This window comes from Brassica rapa, chromosome A09 (assembly GCF_000309985.2).
Source record: "Brassica rapa cultivar Chiifu-401-42 chromosome A09, CAAS_Brap_v3.01, whole genome shotgun sequence".
In the NCBI taxonomy this organism is placed as follows: Eukaryota; Viridiplantae; Streptophyta; class Magnoliopsida; order Brassicales; family Brassicaceae; genus Brassica; species Brassica rapa.
This window is the reverse complement of record NC_024803.2, coordinates 25,879,105-25,906,929: the sequence shown is the minus strand read 5'-3', so window position 1 is coordinate 25,906,929 and position 27,825 is coordinate 25,879,105. Positions and strand designations below refer to the sequence as shown.

Here is a 27,825-nt window from a genome sequence, read left to right as displayed (position 1 = left end):
TTCATCTTTAAAATACTTTGAATATTTATGTTTTTGTTTGACATTGGATTTTTTTTATATATGTTTAAGGTTTTTTTATATACGAAAAGCAGCCCATTTTTTTTCTTTCGCTTCTGGTCTTTCAAAACTCAAGACCGGCACTGCTTCCATGTCTGTAGTAACAATTTTTCAAGACTCTCAACTGCACGACTTAAGCTGGCACTACAAGAAAACATCGGGATACTGAGGGAAAAAATCGTCGGTATGTCGTCGGAATAACGCTATTCCGAGGACATACCGACGAAAAAAGTCCTCGGAAATAACTCCTCGGAAATTCATAATTCCTCGGAATTCCGTCGGAATTTTCCGACGGAATTCCGAGGAAACAAAATTCCGAGGATACTCCGAGGACACGAAGTTCGTCGGAAGGTTCCTCGGAAAATACCGAGGGAATTCCGATGGCCCAATCCTCGGAAGTTTCGACGAAATATTCCTCGGAATGTTTATCGGAAAATACCGAGGAACATTTGTTCCTCGGACTTTTCCGAGAAACTCCTCTCCCTCGGAAAATTCCGAGGGAGTGAAGTTTCTCGGAAAATTCCGAGGAACTTTTTCCCTCAGAAAATTCCGAGGAACTTAAAGTTCGTCGGAATTTGCCGAGGGGAGAAAGTTCCTCGGAATTTTCCGAGGAACTCCATTCCCTCGGAATTTTGAAAAAATTTATTTTTTTAAAAATTAATTTTTTTTTTAAATTAATTTTATTTTTAAAAATTAAAATTTTTAAAATTTAAAATTAAAATTGAATAAAACATAAAATAAAACATAGTAGATAATATTCAAATTTAAATAAAACATTCAGAGTTTTTGGAAAAAAAAAAAACTACGGGTCTTGAATGTTCGGGAACGTCTCGTTCGGGTACATCCTCTTCATCATCTCCATCATCTGCTCGTTCAGCCTCTTCTGGGTCTCATAGCCCGCCTGTTGAGCTGCCATCTGAGTCTCCAACGCAGATATCCGATCATCCTTGTCCTTCAGCTGAGCCGTAAGAACTTCTGGATCAACATACGCATGTGGTGCAGAAGAAGGAGCAGCCGACCGGGAGCGACGACCCAAACCGACCAAACGTCCCTTTTTCTTTGGAACCGACTGAAATATAAATAACCAAGTTTAGATAATTTAAATTGATGATAAAATAAAAATCAAGAAATAATTAAATTGAACTTTTAAAAAAAAAAACTTACCGATTCAACGATTTCGTTGATTCGAACCCGAGACAAGTTGGTCGAGGCCGTCGAATCGTCATCATCGGTTTGAAGCTGAGACACTTCGTCATACACCTGAGTTTGGACCAGGTCGACCACGTCCCTCACAAGACCATCATCAATCTGGCCGGTCTTCTTGTTGGTATACGCCCTTTTCATAAGGGCGAGATCATCAACTGGGTGGCCTTCATTTTCTTCCGCCTTGAAAAAAAATAAATTAGACAAACATTAGAAATTTGAAAATGCAAAAAAATAAAATTCTGAAACTTAAATAATTGAAGAAAAAGCGGTTGAGCTTACCATGCGATCCGCCAGAGTGGCAATAGATTGAGCACCCAAGTTATGCTTGTAGATGCCCTTTCCTTTACGGTCGCTCCTGCGGTTGTTGGAGTTGGTGGAAGAAGTTTCTTTCGTCTCTTCTTTATCCCAATGCGCACACAACTCCTTCCAGACCGTGTCGTTCATCGACTTTGGGACCTTTTAATTTAAAAAAAAAAGTTTAATAATTTTAAAAATAGTTAATAAATTAAAAATTGTTAATAAATTAAAAACTACCTTGTTTACTTCCCACTTCTTCTTCCACTCGTACATCTGCTTCCCATAGTTGTCCATAACTTTATGGACAAAATGGTGATAGATAGAGAGCGTATCATCGGCATTCCAGTTGAATTCTTGCTGAAATAGTTTAAAAATAGTTTTTAAACACAAAAATATAATAGTTTAATAATTACAAAAATCGTCGTTTTAATAAATAAAAAATAGTTTAATAATTAAAAAAATAATTTAATAATTACCAAAATAAGTTTTAATAATATTTAAAATGTCTAATAAATATAGAAATTAGTTTAATAATTACAAAAATAAGTTTTAATAATATTTAAAATGTCTAATAAATATAGAAAATAGTTTAATAATTACAAAAAATAGTTTTAATAATATAAAAAATATAATTTAAAAATTAGAATACTTACCGCAAACTGCTGAAACCACAGATGCTGCTTCTCGACAGGGAAGTGAGTGAAAGTCGGATGTCCGCTGTCGAGGGCCGAGTACATCATACGGTTGATCCATGCGCTGATCCCATTCCCGGATCGGTTGAACCTAATAAAAAAAAATTATTAATAAAAAAATAGTTTAAATAAAAAATAGTTTAAAAAATAAAAGTTTAAATTACCATGTTTGACCATGTCCATGTGGATACTCAGTGAGATAGGGAAGATGGTCACGACCGGGCTGTCGAACCAACTCCGCAACCCTCATCACTCCCAGAGGACCGGGTGCAGCAGCGGGACCAGGAGCGGGTGCAGCAGCGGGAGCGGGAGCAGCAGGAGCGAGTAATGGAGAGGGAGATGTATGGTATGAGCTGTGGGGCGAAACGGAATCCTGAACATGGCTGGAAGAACCCCGAGACTGGCTCCCCATACCACCCCGGCTACGACGCTGGCGAGGCCGGATCTGATCATCATTAGACCTGTAAATTAAAAAAAAACATATTTAAAAATTAGTTCTAATAATTTTAATTAAAAAAAACAGTTTAAATAAAAAAGTTTTAATAAATAAAAAATAGTTTAAAAATTTTAAAAATAGTTTAAATAAATCCCAAAAACATAATAATTACGAAAAATAGTTTTAAAAATGTTTAAAATGTTAAATAATTACAAAAATAGTTTTCATAATATTAAAAATGTTTAATAAATATAGAAATTTATATTTTACATATAAAATACAAAAAAATGTTTTTAAATATTATATAAATGATTTTTAATCTTAAAAAAAGTTTTATAGATTTTAAAAATGTTTAATAAATATATAAATGAATTTAAAATGCAAAAAATAGATTTTATATACAAAAAACGTTTTCAATATATATATATAATTTCAAATTCGATTTTTATAACCACAAAATTAATAAAAACTCTAAAAAAAAAATTCAAATCAAGTGAAATACATAATCAAACTCGATTTTACACAAATCTACCATTCACCCTAACAAAATCTATAAATCTCATTCCAAAATCATCAAATCTACTTAAAAACCATACAAATCTAACCTAAAAGAGTGGGATAGGGTTCTTACATGATTATGGGGGAGGATTAGGGGAGATTCGCCGGAAAAACGCGAGAGAGAACGGTGGAGTCGCCGGAAATCGCGAGAGGAGAGGCTCAGCGGCGCGGAGAGAAAGAGAGAAATGGGGAAGAAGATCGGGCTCGCCCTAATATTATGAGGCGTCCGACGGAAACTATCCGTCGGAATTTCCTCGGAAATATTTAATATTTCCGTCGGAATTTCCTCGGAATTCTTTGATTCAATTTTCCCGAAATATTTGGCGGCTTGGTTTACCCGGTTAAATGAAAATATTCCGACGAACAAGATTCCTCGGAATACCCTCGGTAATCTCCGAGGAATTTCTGAGGAACCAGGGTTTGGGGTTTTTAAACATCGATTATTTTCGCCGTATTTCATTTCTTATACAATTATAATGCATACCATTGAGGATTCTTTGTATAGATGATCATAAACCATGAAATAACACAATTTCAAAAATAATTGTAAGTATTCCCTTTACCATTTATTAAAGTGTATAAGTGTTTCTCTTATGTTGTGTGGTTTTCGTTCATGCAATCGTAAAAGTGTTTGTTATTGGATAAAACACCAAAGTTCATAGTTCCAAACATCATAATCTGGTTATGACACTTAATGAAGGTTATATACGTGTTATTCAATCCGTAAAACGTTGTTTTCGATTTAAAACCCCCAGTTCCTCGGAATTTCCTCGGAATATACCGAGGAGATTCCGAGGAAATCCTTATGTTCGTCAGCATTTCCTCGGAATATACCGAGGAGATTCCGAGGAAAAAGAATCTATAATCAAATCCCCATCTCCTCGGAATTTCCTCGGAATTTTCCGAGGAAATGCCGACGAACATAAAGAGTTCCTCGGAATTTCCTCGGAATTTTCCGAGGGAATTCCGAGGAACTTGGGGTTTTCAATCGAGAAGATCTATTCCGAGGAAATTCCGAGGAAAACCTATCTGTCCTCGGAATTTCCTCGGAATTTTCCTTTAAAAAAAAAAAAAAAAAGGTCGACGCTAGTCTGTTTCCGAGTCGTCATCACCAGATGAATCTGAATCTGGATCTTGGTGAAACTCTCCAATCACTGGTTCATCCTCTACGTGAACGGCGGCTTCTTCTCCGAAGTCAGTTAAATCGACTACAAGGCCAACTCCACCTAAATCTTCTGCTGCACTTAAGTTGCCGGATGTGCTTGGTTGTAGTGGGTCTTCCAGCTCAGAACTTCCCTGAACTCGGCCTCTCGGGTTGAGTCTTGTAACAGTAACCCATGGATCATCTCTGTTCCTTACCCGGGGGTACTTGATATAACAAACCTGATCGGCCTGAGAAGCAAGAATGAAAGGATCATAATATTGCAGCTTCCGTCTTGAATTTACTGATGTAACACCAAATGCATCTGTTCTCACACCTCGATCTGGAGTGTTGTCGTGCCAGTCACAATAGAAAACAGTACAGCGCAATCCAACCATGCCCAAATACTTGATTTCCAAAATCTCATTTATGTGTCCGTAGTATACATCATCTCCTGATGCAGAACAAACACCAGCATCGTAAGTCGTACTCGAACGTCTCCTCTTCTGAGTTGTGAATGCATATCCTCGAGTACAAAATCTCGGATATGACTTCACAACAAAGTTTGGTCCAACGACCATCTCGCGTATCCAATCGTCAAATGTTTCACCTCTGGCCAAACCATCACTCACATAAGTAAACATCCATCCACCAAATTCTCTCTGCTTCATTTCTTCTAGTTCGTCCTCTGTGGCGTATCTATATTCTAACCGCTTTTCTGCCATGAAAATCCTTTCATATTGAAGAACATCTTCGCAGTTGGTGAGTAAATATGTTTGCAAATGACTGCGCTCCTGATCAGTAAGTCGACGGTCCTTTGGTTTTCCGCTAAGTCGTCCAACGTCTGTGAAAATGTCTGGAACCTTCCAATGATATGTTGCCCGTTCGCCTCTATCATCATGCCGAGCAGGTCTTCTGTTTTTGGTCTGAACTTCTGCTGGAAAGTAGTACTCGGCAAAGTTTGAAGTTTCTTCATTGATCATCTGTGCGACTATAGACCCTTCCACCCTACTTAAATTTTTCACCATCTTCTTCAAATGGAACATATACCGCTCATACAGATACATCCATCTATACTGCACAGGACCACCAAGTTCCAATTCTCTTACCAGGTGAATAACAAGATGCTCCATAACATCAAAAAATGAGGGAGGAAATATCTTCTCAAGGTTGCACTGAATCACAGCTATGTTAGTCTTCAAATTTTCAATACCTTCAAGAGTCACTGATCTTGTGCATAAATCGCGGAAGAAACCACTTATCCCTGCAATTGCTTCATGAACATTTCGTGGTAATAGTTCCTTGAAGGCAAACGGAAGGAGACGCTGCATCATTACATGGCAATCATGGCTTTTCAAGCCAGTAAACTTTCCTTCCTTTCTGTCGATACAGTTACGCAAATTAGATGCGTAACCGTCTGGAAATTCCACATCGTTTGAAATCCAATCAAAGAACGCATCCTTTCCCGCTGCATCAAGTCGGTATATGGGAAAAGGAGCCCTACCACTCTCATCAACATGAAGTTCTGAACGAGCACATATATCGACTAAATCCAGTCTTGACTTCAAATTATCCTTTGTTTTACCTTGAACATTAAGGATCGTGTTCATGAGATTGTCAAAAAAGTTCTTCTCGATATGCATGACATCTAAATTATGCCTTAGTAGATGATCCTCCCAGTATGGCAGATCCCAAAAAATACTTTTTTTGTGCCAGTTATGTAGGTTTCCAACACCATCTACCGGAAAATGCTCATGTCCACCGACGTCTGGCGTCCTTTCTGCACCAAAATCTCTAAGTTGTGTCTTCAAATCTTTCCCACGAATTTCCGGAGGTGGACTGTCAAACACCCTCTTGTTCTTCGTAAACAAATTCCTACTTCTACGATATGGATGATCTGGTGGTAGAAATCTCCTGTGACAGTCAAACCAACACGTTTTCCTTCCGTGTTTTAGTTGGAAAGCATCAGTGTTATCTTGACAATATGGACATGATAGCCTTCCATGCGTTGTCCATCCAGATAACATACCATATGCTGGAAAATCACTTATTGTCCACATTAGTACTGCCCGCATTTGAAAGTTTTCTTTATACGAAACATCGTATGTTTCAGCACCTTGAGTCCATAGTTGTTGCAACTCATATATTAGTGGCTGAAGAAACACATCAAGTGATCTCTTAGGATGCTCTGGTCCGGGAACGAGAATCGAGAGAAACAAAAACTCTCGTCGCAAGCACAAGTTTGGGGGTAGGTTGTATGGTGTAAGAATGACTGGCCATAGAGAATACTGTCTTCCACTCTTGCCAAACGGGCTGAAACCATCAGTACATAATCCAAGGTAGACATTTCTTCTCTCATACGCAAAGTCGGGATACTTTGATTGGAAATGCTTCCACGCTTTTGCATCTGAAGGATGTCTGATCTCACCATCTGTTGAGTGCTCCGCATGCCATCTCATTGGTTGCGCTGTGCGTTCAGACAGATACAGCCTCTGCAACCTTTCCGTCAAAGGCAAATACCACATCCTTTTATATGGTACTGGAACTCTTCCACTCGTATCTTTATAACGAGGCTTCCCACAAAATTTGCATGAAACCCGCTGTTCATCCGCCCTCCAATAAATCATGCAGTTGTCTCTGCATACATCTATTACCTGATACGATAAACCAAGACCAGCTACGAGTTTCTGAACCTCGTAGTATGAGCCAGGAGCTACATTATCTTCGGGTAGAATACCTTTTACATAATCAGCAATCGCATCCACACAGTCTTCAGCCAAATTATAATCCGTCTTAATGCCCATCAATCTTGTAGCAGATGATAAAGCTGAATGACCATCTCTGCAACCTTCGTACAATGGTTGCTTTCCAGCATCCAACATATCATAAAATCTCTTAGCTTCGGCATTGGGTAAATCTTCCCCTCTAAAATGATCATTTACCATCTGCTCAGTACCTACACCGTAATCTACATCCGTTCTAATTGGATCTTCTAATCTAACCGCTGGCTGAGGTTCGCTAGTACTACCAAGTTCATAATCAGTTTCTCCATGATGATACCAAATTTTGTAACTTCGTGTAAACCCACTCAAATATAAATGAGTCCAAACATCCCATTCTTTAATAACTTTTTTATTTTTACAATTAGAGCAAGGACATCTTAACATACCTGTTTTTGCTTCCGGTTGTCGGTGAACTAACCCCATGAATTCGGTTATACCTTGTTGGTATTCTTCCGTAAGCAATCTCGTGTTCGGATCCAAATGAGGTCGATCGATCCAAGAACGAAAATAATTTGAAGAAGACATGTTTTTTATGAATCAAATTCGTGTGTAAAGAAAGTGAGAGGGAGGATGAAGATATGGTGTGAATGAAGAGGAAGAGGGGTGCTTGTATTTATAGTTGAAATCCTGCCGACGGTCCGAGGAAATTCCGACGGAATTCCGATGCAAACGGCTAGTTCGTCGGAATTTCCTCGGAATTTTTAAAATCCCCCCAACGGCTCTCCAACGGCTCTCTAACGTCTATAATATTTCCTCGGAATTCATCGGTTTTTTCCGAGGAATACTAGTTTCCTCGGTATTCCGTCGGAATATTCCGACGAAATGAATTTTCCTCGGAATTCCGTCGGAATATTCCGACGGAATTCCGAGGAAGCAAAATTTTGTGTTTCCTCGGAATTGCCTCGGAAATGCCTCGGTATATTCCGAGGAATTCATTTTCCGTCGGAACGTCCGTCAGAATACCGTTGTTTTCTTGTAGTGTGGCTGCTATCTTTTCTGACAAGTTATACTCTATGGATTCCGAGCTATCTGGTTTTGAATGCAGAAGCAGTGTTCCGTGACAAGATCACATGTAACTACTGCTGTAGGTCTTTAGTCACTATAGTTTGCAGTGAGATTGCATTATCACTTGCTGTTCATTGATAATCAAAAGAGGAATATATCTTCAGTCGAAGCAAAAAAAAAAGGTAGTGGAAAAGCCAAAGTTACCTTTCTGGTTAAATCTTAGATCTAGAGAATATGAGTCATGAATCTGGTAATTTGAAAAAATACAGTTTTATCAATATAATTGACTTTTTTTTGTAGTGAGATCAAACTGGAATGGAGTAGGTTTATCTCATAAGCGTGATGCTGAGGCTAGAAAACAGGAACTGAGCTTGTGAAGGAGAAGCCATTGCTCGGACCAGCAGGTATTATGTGGTTCTTTCTCATAGGCCTCAGAGCATCTGTATTGGTGGGATGAAGAGAGAGGGAGAAAAAGTCCCTTGTTCTGCATTTTTTTTTTTTTGGTCATAGGAGAGTAAGGGACAAGCCCTTAATTAAGGGCTTTTCCCTTCTCTTTCTTCCTCGGTTCCCACCCCCTTCCCTTAAGGGATGCCTTAAGGGCCTTCCAATACAGATGCTCTGAGGTTGAGCTATCATCTACTTGGTTGTTGTTTTTTTCTTTAATATATAAATAGGTTTTATCCATGTAGTTAATTTCAGGGATGATCCCGAGCTTGATCAAATGATGAAACAAAGAGTTAGATGGGGAAATCCAATGGCTCATATGGTCAACGTATTGTTTATACATCTGCTTACTCTATAAACCCATCACTAACCTAACCAAGACCGCCTTTCTACAGAAACAAATGATTCTAACACATCACCGGATCTCTATATTGCAGAAACTGGAGCACGAGACACCTCTTATGGATCTAGGGGCCGATGAGAAGATCAATGTCTGGATTTTCATACCACAAAGTATCCCCAATGATAAGTTTCTTGGGCTTCCAACTTAAAACCAAAGTTTTTTGGGCTTTCAACTTAAAACCAATTGGCGATTAGTGGATTGACTCATGTTCCTTATATATTACTCAATTCCCTTTCATATTTCCGATGTGGGATCTTCTCTCCATCATAAGTTTCTTGGGCTTCCAACTTAAAACCAATTGGCGATTAGTGGATTGGCCCAAGTCTCTTATATATTACTCAAGTCACTTTCATATTTCCGATGTGGGATCTTCTCTCCAATACCCTCCCTCGAGATAGTGGTGCGTATAACCATTAATCTCGCATAATCCATCATACCCCCTCCAAAATCATGCTTTATTTTTCTAGCGATCTCGGTGGAACTGAGCCTTCTATGGGTCATCAGCTAATGGGATGATCGGACCACTGTCCGGGCCGGATTAATAGGTCAGGGTATTGAACCTGGCTCTGATACCATGATAAGTTTCTTGGGCTTCCAACTTAAAACCAATTGGCAATTAGTGGATTGACCCATGTTCCTTATATATTACTCAAGTCCCTTTCATATTTCCGATGTGGGATCTTCTCTCCAATACCCTCCCTCGAGATAATGGTGCGTATAACCATTAATCTCGCAGAATCCATCATACCTCCTCCGAAATCATGCTTTTATTTTTCTAGCGATCTCGGTGGAACTGAGCCTTCTATGGGCCATCAGCTAATGGGATGATCGGGCCATTGTCCGGGCCGGATTAATGGGTCAGGGTATTGAACCTGGCTCTGATACCATGATAAGTTTCTTGGGCTTCCAACTTAAAACCAATTGACCATTTGTGGACTGACTCATGTTCCTTATATATTACTCAAGTCACTTTCATATTTCCGATGTGTGATCTTCTCTCCAATACCCAAGCACAACTGGTTATTAAAAAGAGGATTAGAAGCTGCACCTAATATGATGAGACTGCAAGATAGAAGCTAAACTGTACTCTCTCACATTACCGATCTAGTTAATTGGTTTAGCTGTTTTATTATTTAATCTTCATTTATTTAAGTTCAGCAAATAACAAAGAGAAAGACTTGGTCTCCTGACTTGTAGGAGAACAGGCTCAACTCTCTCACGTTGAGTTTTCCTCAACTTCATGTACCCATTTGCTTCCTGTTTTGTAGGAACTAGTGTTCCATCTTTCTCTATTTAAACTAATGAAAAACTAAAAAGAGGTAGTCTTAACTACCCAAAAGAAAACGCTTTGTATGTTCATGTTTCTAGATCAACATTGATATCTCTTGGCAAGGGACCTATTATAATCCGTATGGAATCAAACCCGGTAGACATTATTGGGATGGAGTTGAGTTGACTGCAGTAAGTAATACGGGTTAGTATTTTCTGGTATATGTGTATACTAAAATAGAAGTCCATTGGAAGCCTATTTGTGTAATCTGTGTTTTTGGTTTATAGGACATGAGAAGGATAGGTTTAAGAAGACGAGGGAGAAAAAAACAACAAAAGAGACCTTTGGGTTGTTTATGATATGTAATCAGAATTTGTTGGGCTAAATGTGGTTTGGTTCAGGAGATAACCACTCTCAACTAATGAACTATGGGTAGGATATGTTAAGACAAACCGAGTCTGGTTCTGTTTGAAATTCCAGATAACGGTACAGTATGGTTTTCGGTATAACCGAACTCAATGTTCAGAAAGTAGTTCTAAACCGAACTCAATTGTTAATTCTCCGGTTTGTATAAACAAATTGGTAACAAAAAATGTTCGATTTAACATCATGGAAATACTATCGAATAAATCAAAAAGAACCAAAAAGTAATAAATCATACATGATAAAGAACCGATTGTTGTCACTTGTATGTGATGCATGTAAACTAAAGGGTTTGATTCGGGGATTTTGTATGGGCCATGCTGCCCGTGCCCTTTTAGTTTAATTGAGTCTCTGTTAATTTAATCAGCAAAACTATTTAAATTTGTAATTGGTGGTCAAATCTCCAAAACCTCCTAATTATTTTATTTTCTTATTATATAAGGAGCACGTACGTGCAAATATGTACGGAGACTAGTTAAACTTAAACTTAAGACATTAATTTTGGTTATTGCATAAACTAGTTCACTTGAAACCATCTTTAACTTTTGTCTATTTTTCCCCGGGATAATAATACTAATTGTGTTTTCTTTCCGTCAATAAAATAAAATATAACTTAAATTAAAGGCAAAGATTAAGCAAACCTGGGAAATAGGGAAAGGACGCGGGGATTGGAATTTTACGTAATCTTCTTTGAAAGCAGAGAATCACCTGATAACTTATTTTAGCTTTTCCAACTTGGAAGAACTATTCCTTTCTTATTTTATATTTTTTTTTAACTTTAGTAATTTTCATATACTTTGTTTTTTTTTGCTTAAGCTTGGGTGCCTCTACCTATTCTATTAAAATAAAAATCATGACATTTTCAAGTGTGATTTTTTTTTTAATTTAGACCATCATTTAGAAATTTTATTAAATGTATTTTATTAAAACTAATAACAAATAGAATCTTTGGACTACTTTAATGATAATATCTTTTGATATATTTTCATTTTAAATATAAAATATATATTTTAAAAAATCTAACAAATTTGTTTCAAATTTTTTTAACAAGATCTTAATTTTCAAAATTCTATGTAAATATTTTCACTAATTTTGTAATTAGTTTTGAAATACTATTATGTGATCATAATCATTCATATTAAAAGAAAATTATTGTATTGAGCTAAGTATGATAAAAATTTTTATTAAATTAATAAATTTATATATAATTTATTTTGGGGCAATTTCTTGTTTACCATCTTCATGGTACTTATTCATCTTTACTACCACTAAAAAGACATTTTCAAAATATTTTTTTCATTAAGTGGTTAAAGATTCGTATACCCGTGTTCTCTATATATATAATAAATAAATAATTATTTAAATAAATAAATAGATTTTTTTTTGTGTTTTCGAATTTAATTTTTCAAATTCAAATTTTTTTATAATTTTTCTTTTTGATTTTGTTTTTTTCGAATTTTGTTTTCCAAAATTTCTTTTTGAAAATCGAAAATTATGTTTGAAACAACTTTTAATTTTTTAATATATTTTTTTAAGTATTTATTATATATTTATTAGAATACTAAATTTTACATTCCAAAAATTTTATCCCACTCCTCAGCGGTAAACCTTAATTCTAGATTATTTAACCCTAACGATATAAATATCTTTTACCCTTCATTAAAAGTGAGGGTAAAAATGATTACTTTTTTTTTTGACAGCAGACAATTTACAGACTCATGTGGACTCTGTAAACCAAATTGGAAACTCTGCATACATGTGTACGACGAAAGACGATTGATGTCGGGCACTGCGTGCTAAGCTATCCTTCTTTTGGTTCGCCGTCCTTGGTACATGTACGATGTCTGAGTTGAGAAAACTACTCCTCAAAAGCTTAATGTCTTCTAGATTACTATAAACATGAAAAGTGGTACTATGATTGTGGTATTTGTGGTAATTTCTCATTTATTTTCATAATTATAAATATTTATGGTCAAAAATATAATATGTTTGTAAGACAGCTTAATATTAACAAACTATAAAATACACATTTAAAATAAACATGTATTTGATTAAAGCTAATAAAATAAAATATTTTTAACTACTTTATATATTAAAAAAACAAATATTCAAACAAATCTGTTGATACATTATTTTGAAGATATTTTAATTTTCAAAAAGTTCATGTAAATATTTTCACTAATTTTTTAATTAGCAATGATATTATTATGCATTAATATATATTCAGTTAGTGTTTATAAATGGAAATATTCTATCATATTTTATTTATTTTATAATCATAATCAATCATGTTAAAATAAAATTATTATATTGAACTAACTACGATAAAATTATATTAAATTTATAGATTTTACTTTCATAAATATAAATATACATCTTAAAAAATACAATACAATGATAGAACGACTTAACATTAGCAAAATATATAATATGTGTATCAAAATTAAGATTTGTATATATACAATAATTTATTATCTAAAATGAATAAACGTAAAAAAAATATTGCTAAAAAGAATTCAGCTTTGAAAGTCGAGTCATAATTTAGCATAAATTAAATATAAAATAATTTTTAAATATGTTGTTTCATGCATATATTTGTTCAATAACTAAATGCAAATAAAATAAGATAAATATATAATAAAAACAATAAATACATACTATGGTTTTAAAAAATTGATGAACTATAGCATATAAACTATAAAATTATTAATTATTTTATATGAAATAGTCATATAAACATTTAAATATATGATTAATGTTAAAAATATATACCACTAATAATTTAAAATAAATATCTATGTATATAAAAGTAAAAACAAACATCTGCGTCGTTGCACATGTCAAGATCTAGTTATATTTAAAAGTGGCAAGTGTTACAATTACAAAGTTGTGATTGATCAAACTAGGCATGAAATAGGAATAGAGCCGTGCCTATAGCATGATTAAAAATGCATTGGTCTTAGGCCCCAACATAATCTAAAATTTTAGGAGTCCCTAGTTGTAATAAATGTTTATAATTAACCATATAAAAATCTCACATTATAAGTTTTCAACATAATTTCAGTCTTCATTTTAGTTATAGTAAGTATGTACTCTTACTAATTTTATTATGTTATAACTAAATTAATAATTAGTTTTAAGATATGCTTTAATCTTTGAGTTTTTACCATACTTTTCATTTCATAATTAGCTTTTTTAAAATGAATGAAATAGCATTTATGTAAAATAATCTTATCATTTAAATCTTACTTATGATTAAATATATTTTTGAACTAAATTTAAACTATTAATATTAACTTTTTAAGAAAAAACTTATTGGCCTTAGGCCTTTAAAATGTTTCTCACTGCACTGAATAGGAAAATGAGTAATTTTCATATTCATCATCAGCTAACCAATTATAACTGATTTCCAAACTTGTAAGTTTTGAAAACTTATCTATTTTTATTACTCTATCAAAGGTTTATGGCTTATTTGTTTGATCCCAAAGGTTGCAAGAAAAATGAGATTAACAAAAAAAGCGTTGCAGGAATCTTAAAAGTAAGCACAAAACACCATTTAGTCGATTTTCAAAATAACTTGTTGCATTCTATTTTTTTTTCATATGTAATTACAGAGACAAACGATAATATATTCACAAACTTGTAGTTCAACAAACGTTTCGCTGGTAACTCTTTAACTTCTGTTTCGATTGAATTAAAGGGAAATTTTCAAAATAACTAACTTTCTATTTTATATGCATGATTCTCGTACTCGATCAAATTTCTATAATTACCACTGTTTTCGAAGATTTCAGTTCAAATTAAGCTATGTTTTTAATAGCTGAAAGGAAAGGGCGAGACATAAGGAAAGTACGTAGGCCATATATGATTTGAAACTGAAGTTTTCCTCTTTAACAAAATTTCAAACGGGTTACGATGTATATAGATAACGGCCATCAATCTAAAAAAATCAGTGTAAAACGTATTAAAAGCGATATTTCTAAGGAACTATTTAGCGAACTAAGACACCAAAATATTAGAAGGCGGCCGGTCTAATGTTATACAATGCCCTAAGCTAGTTTAAAAAATATGTCCTTATATATAGTTTATCCAAAATTATAACATAATAAAAATACAAATATCTTAAACTTTTATAAAACAATAGAATACAATCAAATTTTTTATAAAATAGTAATTTTTAAAATTAAAAATAAAGTTTTCTTTTACATTTTTCTCCATACAAAATCATTCAAATAAATCTCGTATAGTCAAATATTCAATAATAGATGTGTCAGGTTTTTTTTGGTAAAATGATGTGTCAGTTGATTACAAAACAAATCCGTTTAATTTCTCATGTTGTATTTTAGATCGCAAATAATTTCTAAAAGTTTCAGTTTTGAAAACCTTCTTGTATATTTGATTATAATTTTCTCTTTATCAAAAAAAAAATATACTTCAACAAGGTCTCCAAATTATTTCCATAAACAAATTATAATTAATTATGTTTAAATTCATACTCTTGTTTATCTATCTATATTATTAAAACTGAAATAACTTTTTTTACTATTTTTGGAAACATAAATAGCAGTATAAATGAGAATTGTTTGGAAATATGGATAGAAGTATAAGAAAAAATTATAGTGTATTTTTCTTAATCTGATTAATATAATTACATTAATTATCTTTTCATATTTCACTTAGTTTAACAATTTCATTAATTAATATTACATTAACAATACGTCACATCATTGATTATATTACCATAATAATAATGATGCATATTTTTATTTATTAGTTAATCAACATTAATTTTGTGCCAATTATAAAATCAAAAATATAAAATAATTGGGTTTTGCATATGGTTAAACGTTCAGTTTAGTTTGTTTTACAATTTTTTTTTTTAATTTTAGTTTCAATTGATGGAAAACTACTTAGCCAAAAACATAATTCAAAGACATGTTTTGTGAATAAAATAATAAGTTTAATCAAAATAATAAAAATGTATTACATTTATTGTCACTTAATTTTTTACTCCATATAATTATTTTACTAAATAAAAAACTCTTTCTATTTCACTTAGTTTAGCCAAACTAATACACATAGAAAGATTTTATTTTATTAGTTTATAAAATCAGTTAGGCATGAACATTGGCTTTCCATTTAGGTCCGAGTTACTTTTTTTGGGTATCGTTTAAAAAAAAATAGGCCGCTTGAATATTATAAATTTATAAGTGGATCTTGAGTTGGGTTTTTTCTGGGTCTGGATGAATTTGGTTCTAATGTATATGAACCTAAAATATCTAAAAACAAATGTATTTGAAACGGATTTGGATATTTGTACTAAAATAATCATATTACCAGATTCGGTCTAGGTCTTTTGAATATTATTCGTTATATTATGACTCATCTAAAATATATAACACTAATTATGAAAAACAAATATCAATATATAAAAATGTAAAAAACAATACCCGATCTCTAGTTTATTTTTAAGACTTCAAACATGATGCTCTCGTGCCATCATAACTAAAATTGCATAACAACTATATATACACATATATATATATATATATATATATATATATATTAATAAAACAAAACTAAAGTTGTTCTATCAGTCTAGATGCCATAATCAGTGGTTTGAGTGGTTTACCCTCTGAACGGCCCTCCTAATTGGTTCAATGCTGAACTGCTAAAATTCATTATACATCACTAGAGTGAGCATTCAATATATTTTGTTTGTCGCTGAAAAATATTAGTTAGTAGACAACGACAAAAATAATTACGAGGATTTGATCCTCGCAAAACTCATCTATATATGTGGTGAAAACATTCTAACCTGCCAGGCAAGAGAGGTCACTAATATAATAATACTAGCTAACGTATTTAATGAAGCTACTCACGCTGAACCTAACTCACACATGACGCATACGACAGACAGATTGATAAATGAACGATGAACCGACCACATAATTCTCAGCGACCTAAACTCTTATTAGAGATTTCATGAAAATGATTCAAAAGATTATGCGAGACACTTTCATTTCGACACTACCGAGTAACCCAAACAATTTTCATCTAAGAGCAACCGAAGATCACATCGTGCAATTGTTATCTTGGTCCCGACTCAGTTTTACTTTAATTTTAGTAGGTTCTCCAAAGGCACCATAATGAAGTTATGAACGAAATTGACCGTCTTTTATATGGTGTATATAAGTTTGCTCACTATTCAGAAATGATCAAACATGTTTAAAATGCAAAAACCAAAATCTTGGACGAATTGAACAATATTTAGACACAAGATCATGAACGTAATTGTTGTACTCCTAAGATTTTCATGGTGGTTTTAAAACATAAGTGAATATGTCTTAACACTTTATTTTATTAATTTAGTTTGAACTATGATTTAAAAACTCGACATATGAAATACAAAAAGAAAGCTAATGGTCTTTTCCATAACACGTTAACAGTATCGTAGTTTAGGGTAAATAATTAGACATCCTCGTACCTATACTGGCATACAAACTTCTAAATTCCAATATCTTTAAGATGATATAAAACTTCTCATGATTTCTATAGATTTCTTTTTTTTTTATTGTTTTTATCAATATTGTTTATTATCAGTTTTGGGAAGTTACAATGATCAAGCTGAAAGCAAAATACAAGCGAGAACAACATAAAGAGATTTAAACATAAACACGAAAATAAAAAAATTGATTTAAAAGTTACATGCTTATTGTGATATCTAAATATATTCTTACCTACCGAAAATGAATATGATCTAACAATGCAGTGGAAAAATGTATAAAAAGGAACATAAGGAATAAAAAATTGAAGCCACAAAGCTGAAGAACATGTTTTTATCTTTATTAGTAAAACAAATCCAGAAGACAAAATGCAGTGTAAGACGAGATGGGAGTTTTTCTTTTTAAAGGCGACGAGATGGGAAGTGTTCTGGGGGCATTGACTATACTTTTCTTGCACATTAATAAATATTTAGTTATAATCAAAGTTCTTGTTGGTAAAAAAAAATTGTACAGCACATATAATGTCCACTGTACGTACAACTCTTCATATACATTGATGCGATTCTTTCAATATAAACGATTGAACCACTATATCGTTTTATTGACTAAGGGTATTGCCCCCGCGTAAGCGCGAAATTGTAGACATAATTCTTGTTTTATCTTAATATTTGTTAAGGTTATTGTAGCTGTGAATTTTACGTTTTGGATTGATCATTATTTTTCAAGTTTTTTATTGTTATAGGGTTAGAGTTGTGATGATGAACAGTGTATGCACTGCCAGGGCCGGCTCAACACTGATAGGGGCCCTAGGGCAAAAAATTTTTTTTTACTCTCTAAAATTTATATAAAGATAATGTTTAAAATATTTTTAAAAATTAATCAATAATATTTTGTATATTTTGTAATGAAAATAAAACTATATACATATCAAATAATTTTGGGCCCTTTTCAATTTTATTTATTATTTTATAATTTTTTTATATATAAAAATATAGATTTATAAAAAATTGGGCTCCTTATTTATCATTACACGGGGGGACACGGGCTCGGACCCGAGGCGGTCGCACTGCTTGTCCCCCCTTGTAAGCCGGCCCTGTGCACTGCTCTCCACTCATGAAAGCCTAAACTGTGTTAGTAATGTAATTGATATAGTTCGTGGTGTTGCTTACTATGTCACTGAAACTTATTGTTTGTTTGTCTTTTTAATTTGTTACTTGTACTGTTAAGATTACATAAATTATATTAAAGTTGTTGAGAGTATCTTTTGTTTCTAGATATTTTTTTTCTAGTTTAATTGTGTAAGTTGTGTGTATTAAGTAATAATTTTTTTTATTCTTATTATGTTGGTTATATGTTTTTTTTTTAAACTTGTTGCTTTTACCGGATATTTAACAAATACATACACTTGTATAAATAACTATAAAATGAGTGACAATTAGTATTTGGACCTTAATGGGTTTTAAACGAATATATGTATTTCTCATAAGAAGATAATAACATTGGCATGTTGACTCCATGTGGAGATGTTGTTACCGCCTTTGTGTCTGTTGGGATTGTCTCTTGTACCTCCTGGTGTGGTTGTGTTCGTTTCTCTTTTATTTGTTGGGTAATATGTGAACAAAAATCTGTGTTAGTTATATTTATTAGAGTTTGTAACTTACTCTGCTTTTGTGTTTAGGTAATTTCATTGATCTTGGCTGTCGTTTTTGTCTTTTTTGTAAGCATCTGCGAAAGTAAGTTTGTAAATTGTTAAATAGTTGGCCTGTATTTGTTTAGATGGTTCAATGTATGTGTCGTTGAGTTTTAGTTGAGTTGATTGGTTTGGTATATTTTTTTTTTGCAGTTTATTTGTAAGATTAGACAAAAAGAGAGGTGATCATTAATGATTTGTCTTTTTTTTGGGATTCTAGTTTTTGATGTTTTGATTATTTTTGAGTTATTGTGGTTTCTTTTAATTGCCAAAATAAAAATTTGTGTAAAATTAGGTTGATAAGTAAGGGAGATAAATAGACGACCAAAAATCTTGGAAAGAAAATATTTTTGATTATTGATGTTAGCACAATATAGACAATAATATAAAGAGAATTATGTGTTGATTGTTTCTTACGGATCAATGAGGAGACGGTAACAAATCGAGTTGTTTCATTGGTGAGGCCAGAGCTCTAGACATGACGGATTTGCCCAACCACATCTGCGAGTTTAAATATCAGTTATGATATCAAAACATAATATAAACCCATATGCAATATGATAATATACATGGGAGTTTTAGGTTTGTGTTCACAATCACTTGGAGATTGTGGAACAGTCTAATCTTGACTGGAGATTGATCTCAGGAGCATCTATGATGATTTCATCAATAATGGTTAGTGAGATGAAACGAATGAGGAATGGATGATCAGTTATCTTGTACATGCTTGAGCACCTAGCAACCTCAAAATGATCGACTTTCACAATGGAATATGCTTTTAAAGATGACATGTAGTGATTAGCACGTCTGACGGGAGTAAACCCATAAATCACAGAATCTGCAAATAATATCATTCAACAAAGAATCAGGAAATCAATTTAAACAATTATGTTAAATAAATGTGATAGATCGAAGATTAACTTACCTTTTCATCAAGGAAGAGAACCGTGATTCCCACAAACTCCATGTCTTTCTTGAAGTTAAGGGAATCCAAGAAGAGGAAGAAGCCAGAGACTATGTTCTGACTACTACAACCTAGACGGAGAGATTCGAAGGTTGAGTGACGGACGCCGAGACGCCGGTTTAAGGAACTGGAGAGGCATAGAGAAATATTTTCTAGAAGATGGTTAAAGCTAAGAGGAATCAGTGAGTTTTCTGGAGATGCATATTGTGTTCATCAAAGATGAGAATCATATATATATATATATATGATTTACCGATTTACAGAGGGGCTATAAATCATAAACATTTATGAGCAATCGATTTAAGATGGGGACATGAAAAGTTCACTGGTGAAAAAATAGATTACGAACAGACACACTTTGCAACTCTGCAACTCAGACTTGTTTGAGACAATGATGAAAAAAAATCAAACTCATGTTAAACGACAACAGTTTACAATATGGGAAAACTATAATTGTTGCAAATTTGACCTTTTTCATATAACGTGATGAATCCCATTTAAAAATGAAACTCGTAATACACTTGTAGGTCCGATCCTCAGAGGAAGCCTAAAAAGCAAGGACTTACGACCTTTATAAATATATATTAGGTTCGGTCATCAATGTACAAAGTATTATTTAGTTTAGTGATATAAATATTGATGTTTTTATCTCAATAACTCGGATTCGAGCTATGGACTTGACACTTTTCACACTTTTTAAAAGTGAGATCCACAAATCGCTGTCGTTGCGTGTTGAAAAGTGAATAAAAACTCAACTATTATAATATAGATTATGACATCTCAAGATACCACAAACAAGTTTTAATTTGTAAAGTACTAGTCAGATTTTAAAACTCTTCTTTTTGAAACCAAATCATGATTTATATTATTTTAAGAATTTCTTATAAAGTTATAATTTTATTTATGTTACAAAAAAAAAGATTTAATTCTATTTTTTAAAGCGTTTAAAGTACAGTTTAAAAGTTGTATGACAATTCGTTAGCCCATTCAAAATTAATAGAGTTTTAGTTCTAACAATCATTATAAAAAACAAATCAAGAACTATATTCTGAGCTTTAACCACTAATTTCAAGTTTTATACTCGTATATATGATATCTTGGATCTTTTATTTGGAATTTTGCTGTCCCTCTGTTCGAAGCATTCTTTGCTTAAAAACAGGTTAGCCCCAGGAATAAAGTTAAGTTCCAATCCCACCCCCAACGTTTTGGGTTCAAGATATACATCTTTTATCTTTATGTCTGATATTATTTATTTTCAAGAAAGTTTAGCATCGTCGAACATGTTGCACGTTATCTAAATGCTTTTATGCACCTTAGAATTTTCATTGTCTTACGGTTCGAACTACAGTTCAATCGATTAAAAAATAGTTTGATGACAATAGCGTATATAGTACTGGAGTATATAGCAAGAAAATGTTTATTACACTATTATATAATATATTTTGTTCTTGAAAACGAAAATTTAACTTCTTAGAAAATAATCCTAAACATCTGAAAACTTGAATCCACTCTTGCATTAGCTACATTGTTATTCACGTTCTCATACTGTTATGGTTTAATTATAATTACTGAAAATGAAAAGTTTATGTGTAGATAAATATACATATATATATATACAGAGAGACATGTGTAATCCCTATTACTTAACCACGAATCAGCGTTGCAGTATCATCATCCTATTGGACTTTGCAGACGGATTTCCCTAATGCCTACCTATATTTAGTAATTTTAAAATTAAAAGTTTGTGTTTTAGTTAACCATCTTTATCGAACTCGAGTGAATTTTCTACAATTGTTTCTTCAAAAGCAAAAAGAGAAATCGATGAACAACACCACTAAGTAAAGTCAAGCAGCTTGTGCATCATATTTTCCTATAGTTTTGAATGAATATAACCTATAAGTTCGAACATCTCGCAAGAATTATACATTCTTTCGTGCTACATGTGAAATTTCGTGCATTTGTAGTAGTATCACATTTTGTAAGTGAAAAAAGATATAAGAATCATTTTAATCACATAACATATGGCATACGTAATTACATATGCAAGTAAAAAACACTTGGTCGGAGCATTACAAGATACTTAAAACAAAACGTACATGGCAAATAAACATGTCACATGTGTAAGCAAATAGCATAGCTGTATATATCCCATACTTCAAGTCTCCATCTACCATGCCAACATTAATCCTTGATGGAGACACTATCTAAAGCACTTCAACTAACTCAAGTTCACTAAAAAAGCTTAGTTACATAACATTACCTATACAAGCAGTTATATAACATCGCGGTCTTTATAGTTTTGGTCTTTATAGTTTTGTATGTAATTCTCATCTCAGTCTATCTTCGTTACTCGTTTAGTATAAAGGATGATTTTTTTATCAAACATGATCATATCTAGAACAAGACAAAACGATGATACAAGCATATATATAAATATGAAAATAAATGAAAGAAAAGGAACACACACAAAGCGAATCGTGATGCGACCGTTCCCTTGGCCTGTCAAATAAATCGTGACCATAGCCCGACCCGGTTTCAGCTGTCCTAAACGAATAGTAAAGCGACACGTAATCCTAGTTCCAGCACACGTAAGCAATCTCCGTCACCGTGTGAGACAACATGGGCCCTCGCTGCCGTCTCGTAACGAGACCAATATTCATCGGCACACCAAAGGCTTCTCTGTTAAAACTTAAAACTCACTGTTGTTTTTTTTAACTTAACGCCGTTAAAACCTTCTCTTTCCTCCTCGTATAAATACCCAGAGAAGCTCTTGTCTCATCTCTTGCTCTTCGTCATAATTTATACTCCAAGACAAATAAACGCCGGAGCTCCGTTTTAGTTACCCGACAACCCGAAACCTCTCCCTCTTTATTTTTCTTTCGGTTTTTGAAACTAGTTTCGGCCGTTGTCATTTTTAATCTGTTAGAGATTTCTGGGGATTTTATTTTTGCTTTGGATATTCTTAAGCACTGAGTTTTATAGCTTCTTGAGCGAGAGCGAGAGAGAGAGAGAGAGAGCGAGAGCGAGAGAGAGAGAGAGAGTAAGAGCTTTTGTGTCAGAATCAGATTCGACATCGCACGAAGAAGAAGACGACGACATTTTCAGGTCAGTACGAGTTTCGTTGTGAGAAATCCATTTTCTGAATTTTTTTATCGGAAAATGAAAAAAAATCAGAGAGATTCGTTGCTTGCTTTTTTTTTCTTCTGTATAAGCGATTGAGAAAGAACAGAAAATTCACTCTTTTTTTCGATCGATCTTTTCAAACTATTTTTCTCGAAAGAAAAAAAAAAGATTCAGAGGATTTGTGTGTGTGTGTGTATTGCCTTTATCTGCTGCATATTTTTCCTTTACTGTCACTTGATTGATTTGATTTTTTTTGACAGATTTGATTCGTCACTTGTCTCCAGATTTTCCCATAGCTTTCTAACCATCCAAACATACTTTTTTTTTCTCAAATAGAAACACCCTTCTTCAACAAAAAAAAAACTCAAACCGAAATTTTCTACAGCTTTCCAGGAAACATTTACCGTTTCTTATTCATTTCAAAAGTTTCGCGGGTATTTATTGTTCCCTAACTTTGCTTTTGCTTTTTACTAAGAAGAACGCCGAATTTTTCTCTGCCATTAAAAAAAAGCTGTAATTCATCATTATCAATCCTTTATTCACATTTATTGTGAAGCCATTGATGATGGTCTATATATATATGTAGGCTTAGACACAGAAGACAGAACGAGCCCCACTCGTGCCCGGCGACGGAGATAGACTCAACCTTAAAAGCAGAGCTGCTAACTAACAATAATCTTAAATCAGATTCGCAGTTATCGAAACATAAGGTGTGTACAAACCATCCATTATTTCATTCAAATCAAATTCAATGCTTTGAAAAATCAAGAAGAAGAAGAAAAAAATAAAGGCTTTTTTGTTTGTATCAGTTATTGCATTTGCTTATCAACAACAAGTGTTTTACTACTCCCCCTATTATTATTCTTCGTAATTCGTGATTGCTGCAATTTTCTTTTGGTTTTTAATATAACTTTTGTATGGTAAAATACAATTCATATTACATGTATGTAGCTTTTATCTCTCGACACGCTTTAGATTGGTCCATCATCACTCAAAACCCTAAATATAGAAACCAGACTCCTTTTCTTTTTCCAAACACGTGACTGTCAAGACTCTATTTTCTTGTTTCAAAACATTCAATATTTCCTTTTCCAGTGATATTTTATATTTTTCTGTTTTCTTTTTCCTGTCTAGAATGGTGATAAACACGGGGATAACCTCCACATATTATTTGATTCTTTTGTCAAATTGTTTTTCTGTTTTATTTTGGCTGCTTACATAATCTAGATTTTTAAAATGTCAGGAATTTCGGTTACTGCATTAAAATGTTTTTATTCTCATTCCAACTTTTGATAGCCATGGGGCTCATCATTGTTTCACACGAAGGCATTATTTAATTTGAAAACCATTTTATGTTACAATTTAAAAAAATAAAAAAAAATAAAGAAGATGTTATTCACGGGGGTCCTATCCTCTGATCCCCAAGTTCTCTTTCTTTTCTGGTTCCAGTATTTGTTTTAAAAAGAAAAGTGTTAACTTGTAGTTTTAGATATATTTCAATACTTTTGTCTCTATCAAAGATCCACTCCACTAATTAGAACTTCCCATAGCTTTTATTATTGTATTCCTGCCAATTGTTTCTTTATAGTTATAGTGCTGAGCTCTATAAGCCCCTTCTGAGATTGGTGTTGAGCTCTATAAGTCTCTGAGGTATAACACCCAAGTCCAACCATGGCGGAATGTTTAAAAACAAATTTAATACTGTTTTCCATCATTTATTTAAATACTAATAATGGGTTTAGATCTTGAACCAAATCAACTTTATCAAGTTCTATTTTCTTTTTGACTAGTTGTTTTCTAACCAGAAGGGAGATGCGTCACAACTTTTGTTCTTTTGTGTTGTGTGTTGCGTTATAGAAAACGACCAATTGGCATCCATATTCCCCTTCCTATGTTCTAACTAATTTTTACGATTGTCTGTTACTATTCATTTCGTAGGACCATTTCTTTGTTAAAAAAAAATCTTTACCTTTTAAATAAATTAAATCCGTACCCTGATTACATAAGCTATATCTACCGTGCTATATGTCGGATTGTGGATCCCTTTATTGTTTAGCTCTCTCTCTCTCTCTACTTTTTAGTTTTGTAATGACTATATTCGGTTTCTAGTAGTATTATTAGTTGAGGTTTGGTTGTGTGATGTTTATTTTATGTAGACTCTGTTTCATACGATTCTGTAGGGCTGAAAAGGCAAGCGAACACAAAAAGAGGCAAAGATGTTCACTTGCATAACTTGTACCAAAGCAGACGGAGGTGAGGAAGTCGGTGCGCGTGGAAGCACCACTCCCAATACTAAAGAAGCCGTCAAAAGCCTAACCACACAGGTCTCTCTCTCTCTCTCTCCCTATGAATCTAATCTCTTCTTTCTTTGTTGATCCTTCTGCTTTTTTTTTCACTTTTTTTGTTGCTTTTACCTAATTGCCTTGCTAGTGAAACAAACCAAAGACACAGACCCCAATTTAAAACGTATCTCACAGAAGATAAAAAAGCAACTCTTTAATACTGTATAAGAAAACGTACAGTCCATAGATTCGCCTGATATTCTTTTCTTTATCTTTGAGATTTGTCTAATGAGAAGTGATAATTCATTACTATAATGGTCTACTATTGTTTAAACAGAGATGGAACTTCACTTGCTTGGAATCTTTCACCAATCCCTCTTTCATAGGTTATGTCAGTGTGTGTTTCCCATCTATGTGACTAGACATGAAAGTCAAACAACTATTGAAACCAATTTAAACCCAGATTCCAAAATCCTTAACTGGTGTATCCAGTTTGAATTATTCTTTAGGATTGTAGTGGCTGATTAAAGCTAAGGGGGTCATGATTTGATGAATATTGCTACTGAAGACTGATCTAATTATACTTTTTTTCTCAAATAAGCTTTAGTGGATTCTTACCTAAACAGGAAAAGTAAAGCAAAGGGTTAAAAGAGTAGGTGCAACTATTTAGTAAATCAAAAGAAATGAAAATACAAAAGGAAAGAGATGGCCGTTATGATTGGGTTCTGCAGATTGAGAAGACAAGATGAAGTAGTTTCTTTTTATATAATAATGTTAATTATGTTAGATCTCATAGCTTTATTGATGTTCTTTTAAGAATGATCATACTAGATCTCCTTTTTTTTTTAACTTCTTGACGTACTTAGTCATGGCTTAAAGCCTGATACTACATATAGTGTTAGTGAAACTGTTGTATTAATCTTTTTGTTGCGTTTATGCAGATCAAAGATATGGCAATGAAATTCTCTGGTGCTTATAAACAATGTAAGCCATGCACTGGTTCATCTACCAGCCCCATGAAGAAAGTACATAGGCCGTTCCCAGATTATGACAATGCCTCTGAAGGTGTTCCGTACCCTTACATGGGTGGAAGCGCCGGTTCAACTCCTGCGTGGGACTTTACAAACTCCTCTCACCATCCAGCTGGACGGCCAGAGCCAAAATTCACATCAATCTATGGAAACGATCGGGAATCTATCTCTGCTCAGTCTTGTGATGTGGTACTAGATGACGAAGGGCCTAAAGAGTGGATGGCTCAAGTAGAACCCGGTGTCCATATCACATTCGCTTCCCTTCCCAGTGGAGGCAATGATCTGAAACGTATCCGCTTCAGGTAATTGACCTACTTTTAACAACCTCTGTGCGTATGATTTACATCAGTAAGTTGTCTAGAACAGAATCTCCATGTCCTGTTTCGATATGTATGTTGGTTTGGTTGCAGTACACTGTTAGATGTAATGTTTCAATTATCGTTTAGTTGGAAAACACATAAGTGCTTGCTTATGTTATTACACTGGAAGCTGAAACTAACCATTACTCGTGTCTTGTTTTGAAAGCCGGGAGATGTTCGACAAGTGGCAAGCTCAACGGTGGTGGGGTGAGAATTATGACAAAATTGTTGAGCTTTACAACGTACAGAAATTTAACCGCCAAGCTCTTCAAACGCCTGCTAGATCCGAGGATCAGGTAAACAGTACATCGATTTGAAATGTTACTTGAGTGTTTCTTCAGACAAGAACCTTTTTTGTGAAGCTTTGTCTTGTTTATTTTTTCTATTAGTCACAGTGTTTATTTTTTCTATTAGTCACAGAGAGATTCAACTTACTCGAAGATGGAATCAGCGAGAGAAAGCAAAGACTGGACTCCAAGACACAACTTCAGACCTCCAGGAGTTAATGTCCCGCATCACTTCTATGGTGGCTCTAGCAACTATGGTCATCATCATGGAGGACCTCCAATGGATGCAGCTCGAACCACCACTTCTTCAAGAGACGAACCACCCTCAATGAGCAACGCAAGTGAAATGCAGGCTGAGTGGATCGAAGAGGACGAGCCAGGCGTTTACATTACCATCAGACAGTTAGTAGATGGTACTAGAGAGCTACGTCGGGTCAGATTCAGGTATATCAAACATCTTAACTAAGCATTTATGATGAATCCTTTAGTGCTAAAAGCCTTTTTTGATTACTCTGGTTCCCGGTTACTCGAGATTGGAAACTCAAGATCATACCACTTATGCTTTTATTGTTTGATCAACAGCCGGGAACGTTTTGGGGAAGTGCATGCAAAGACATGGTGGGAGCAGAACAGAGAGAGAATACAAAGCCAATACCTCTAGTAACAGAGAAATACGAGTGTCTTCCAAATCATTAATTAATTAACCTTTTCTCCACATAATAACACATCTATATACATTTTGCTTATCTTGGTTTCTTCTTAGTTTAAGATCCATGCCTAATTTATGATGTATAAGTAGTCGACAATTAATCTGATTACATATATAGCCATCATCAACCGTTAGAACCTAAAAAGGCAAATTGTAAAT

General features: G+C 33.6%; 2 protein-coding genes across 7 annotated transcripts; one reads left to right on the top strand and one right to left on the bottom strand.

Moving 5' to 3' along the window:
* Positions 1–128: 128 nt before the first annotated feature.
* Positions 129–19,878, bottom strand: LOC117127785. The gene is made up of 6 exons (XM_033278450.1): positions 19,837–19,878; positions 19,745–19,749; positions 19,512–19,646; positions 2,417–2,713; positions 2,250–2,343; positions 129–152 (listed from the first exon to the last, which is right to left on the bottom strand). The coding sequence occupies exons 1-6, from the start codon at positions 19,876–19,878 to the stop codon at positions 129–131; spliced, it is 597 nt and encodes a 198-aa protein (XP_033134341.1).
* On the top strand, positions 8,140–27,811 carry LOC103840209 (protein BREVIS RADIX). Of its 6 annotated transcripts, XM_033279881.1 has the most exons (9): positions 8,142–8,579; positions 8,865–8,947; positions 9,057–22,980; positions 23,585–23,708; positions 25,179–25,322; positions 26,222–26,613; positions 26,837–26,966; positions 27,085–27,401; positions 27,540–27,811. In XM_033279881.1, the coding sequence occupies exons 5-9, from the start codon at positions 25,215–25,217 to the stop codon at positions 27,616–27,618; spliced, it is 1,026 nt and encodes a 341-aa protein (XP_033135772.1). In that variant the 5' UTR covers positions 8,142–8,579; positions 8,865–8,947; positions 9,057–22,980; positions 23,585–23,708; positions 25,179–25,214; the 3' UTR covers positions 27,619–27,811. The 6 variants fall into 6 exon arrangements, with proteins under 6 accessions (XP_009114943.1, XP_033135772.1, XP_033135771.1 ...); XM_033279880.1 differs by having other exon boundaries at positions 8,865–22,980; XM_033279879.1 differs by having other exon boundaries at positions 8,142–8,947.
* Positions 27,812–27,825: the final 14 nt, after the last annotated feature.

Bases quoted from the DNA above. Each gene is read 5' to 3' on its own strand.
- LOC103840209 (XM_009116695.3), top strand. From the start codon at position 25,215: ATGTTCACTTGCATAACTTGTACCAAAGCAGACGGAGGTGAGGAAGTC. The intron at 26,614-26,836 runs GTAATTGACCTA...TTGTTTTGAAAG, and splicing joins CTGAAACGTATCCGCTTCAG to CCGGGAGATGTTCGACAAGT. The intron at 26,967-27,084 runs GTAAACAGTACA...TTTTTCTATTAG, and splicing joins CTGCTAGATCCGAGGATCAG to TCACAGAGAGATTCAACTTA.
- LOC117127785 (XM_033278450.1), bottom strand. From the start codon at position 19,878: ATGGAGTTTGTGGGAATCACGGTTCTCTTCCTTGATGAAAAG. The intron at 2,344-2,416 runs GTAATTTAAACT...TTTTTTTATTAG, and splicing joins CATGGACATGGTCAAACATG to GTTCAACCGATCCGGGAATG. The intron at 153-2,249 runs GTCGAGAAGCAG...TTGTTACTACAG, and splicing joins CGACTTTCACTCACTTCCCT to ACATGGAAGCAGTGCCGGTC.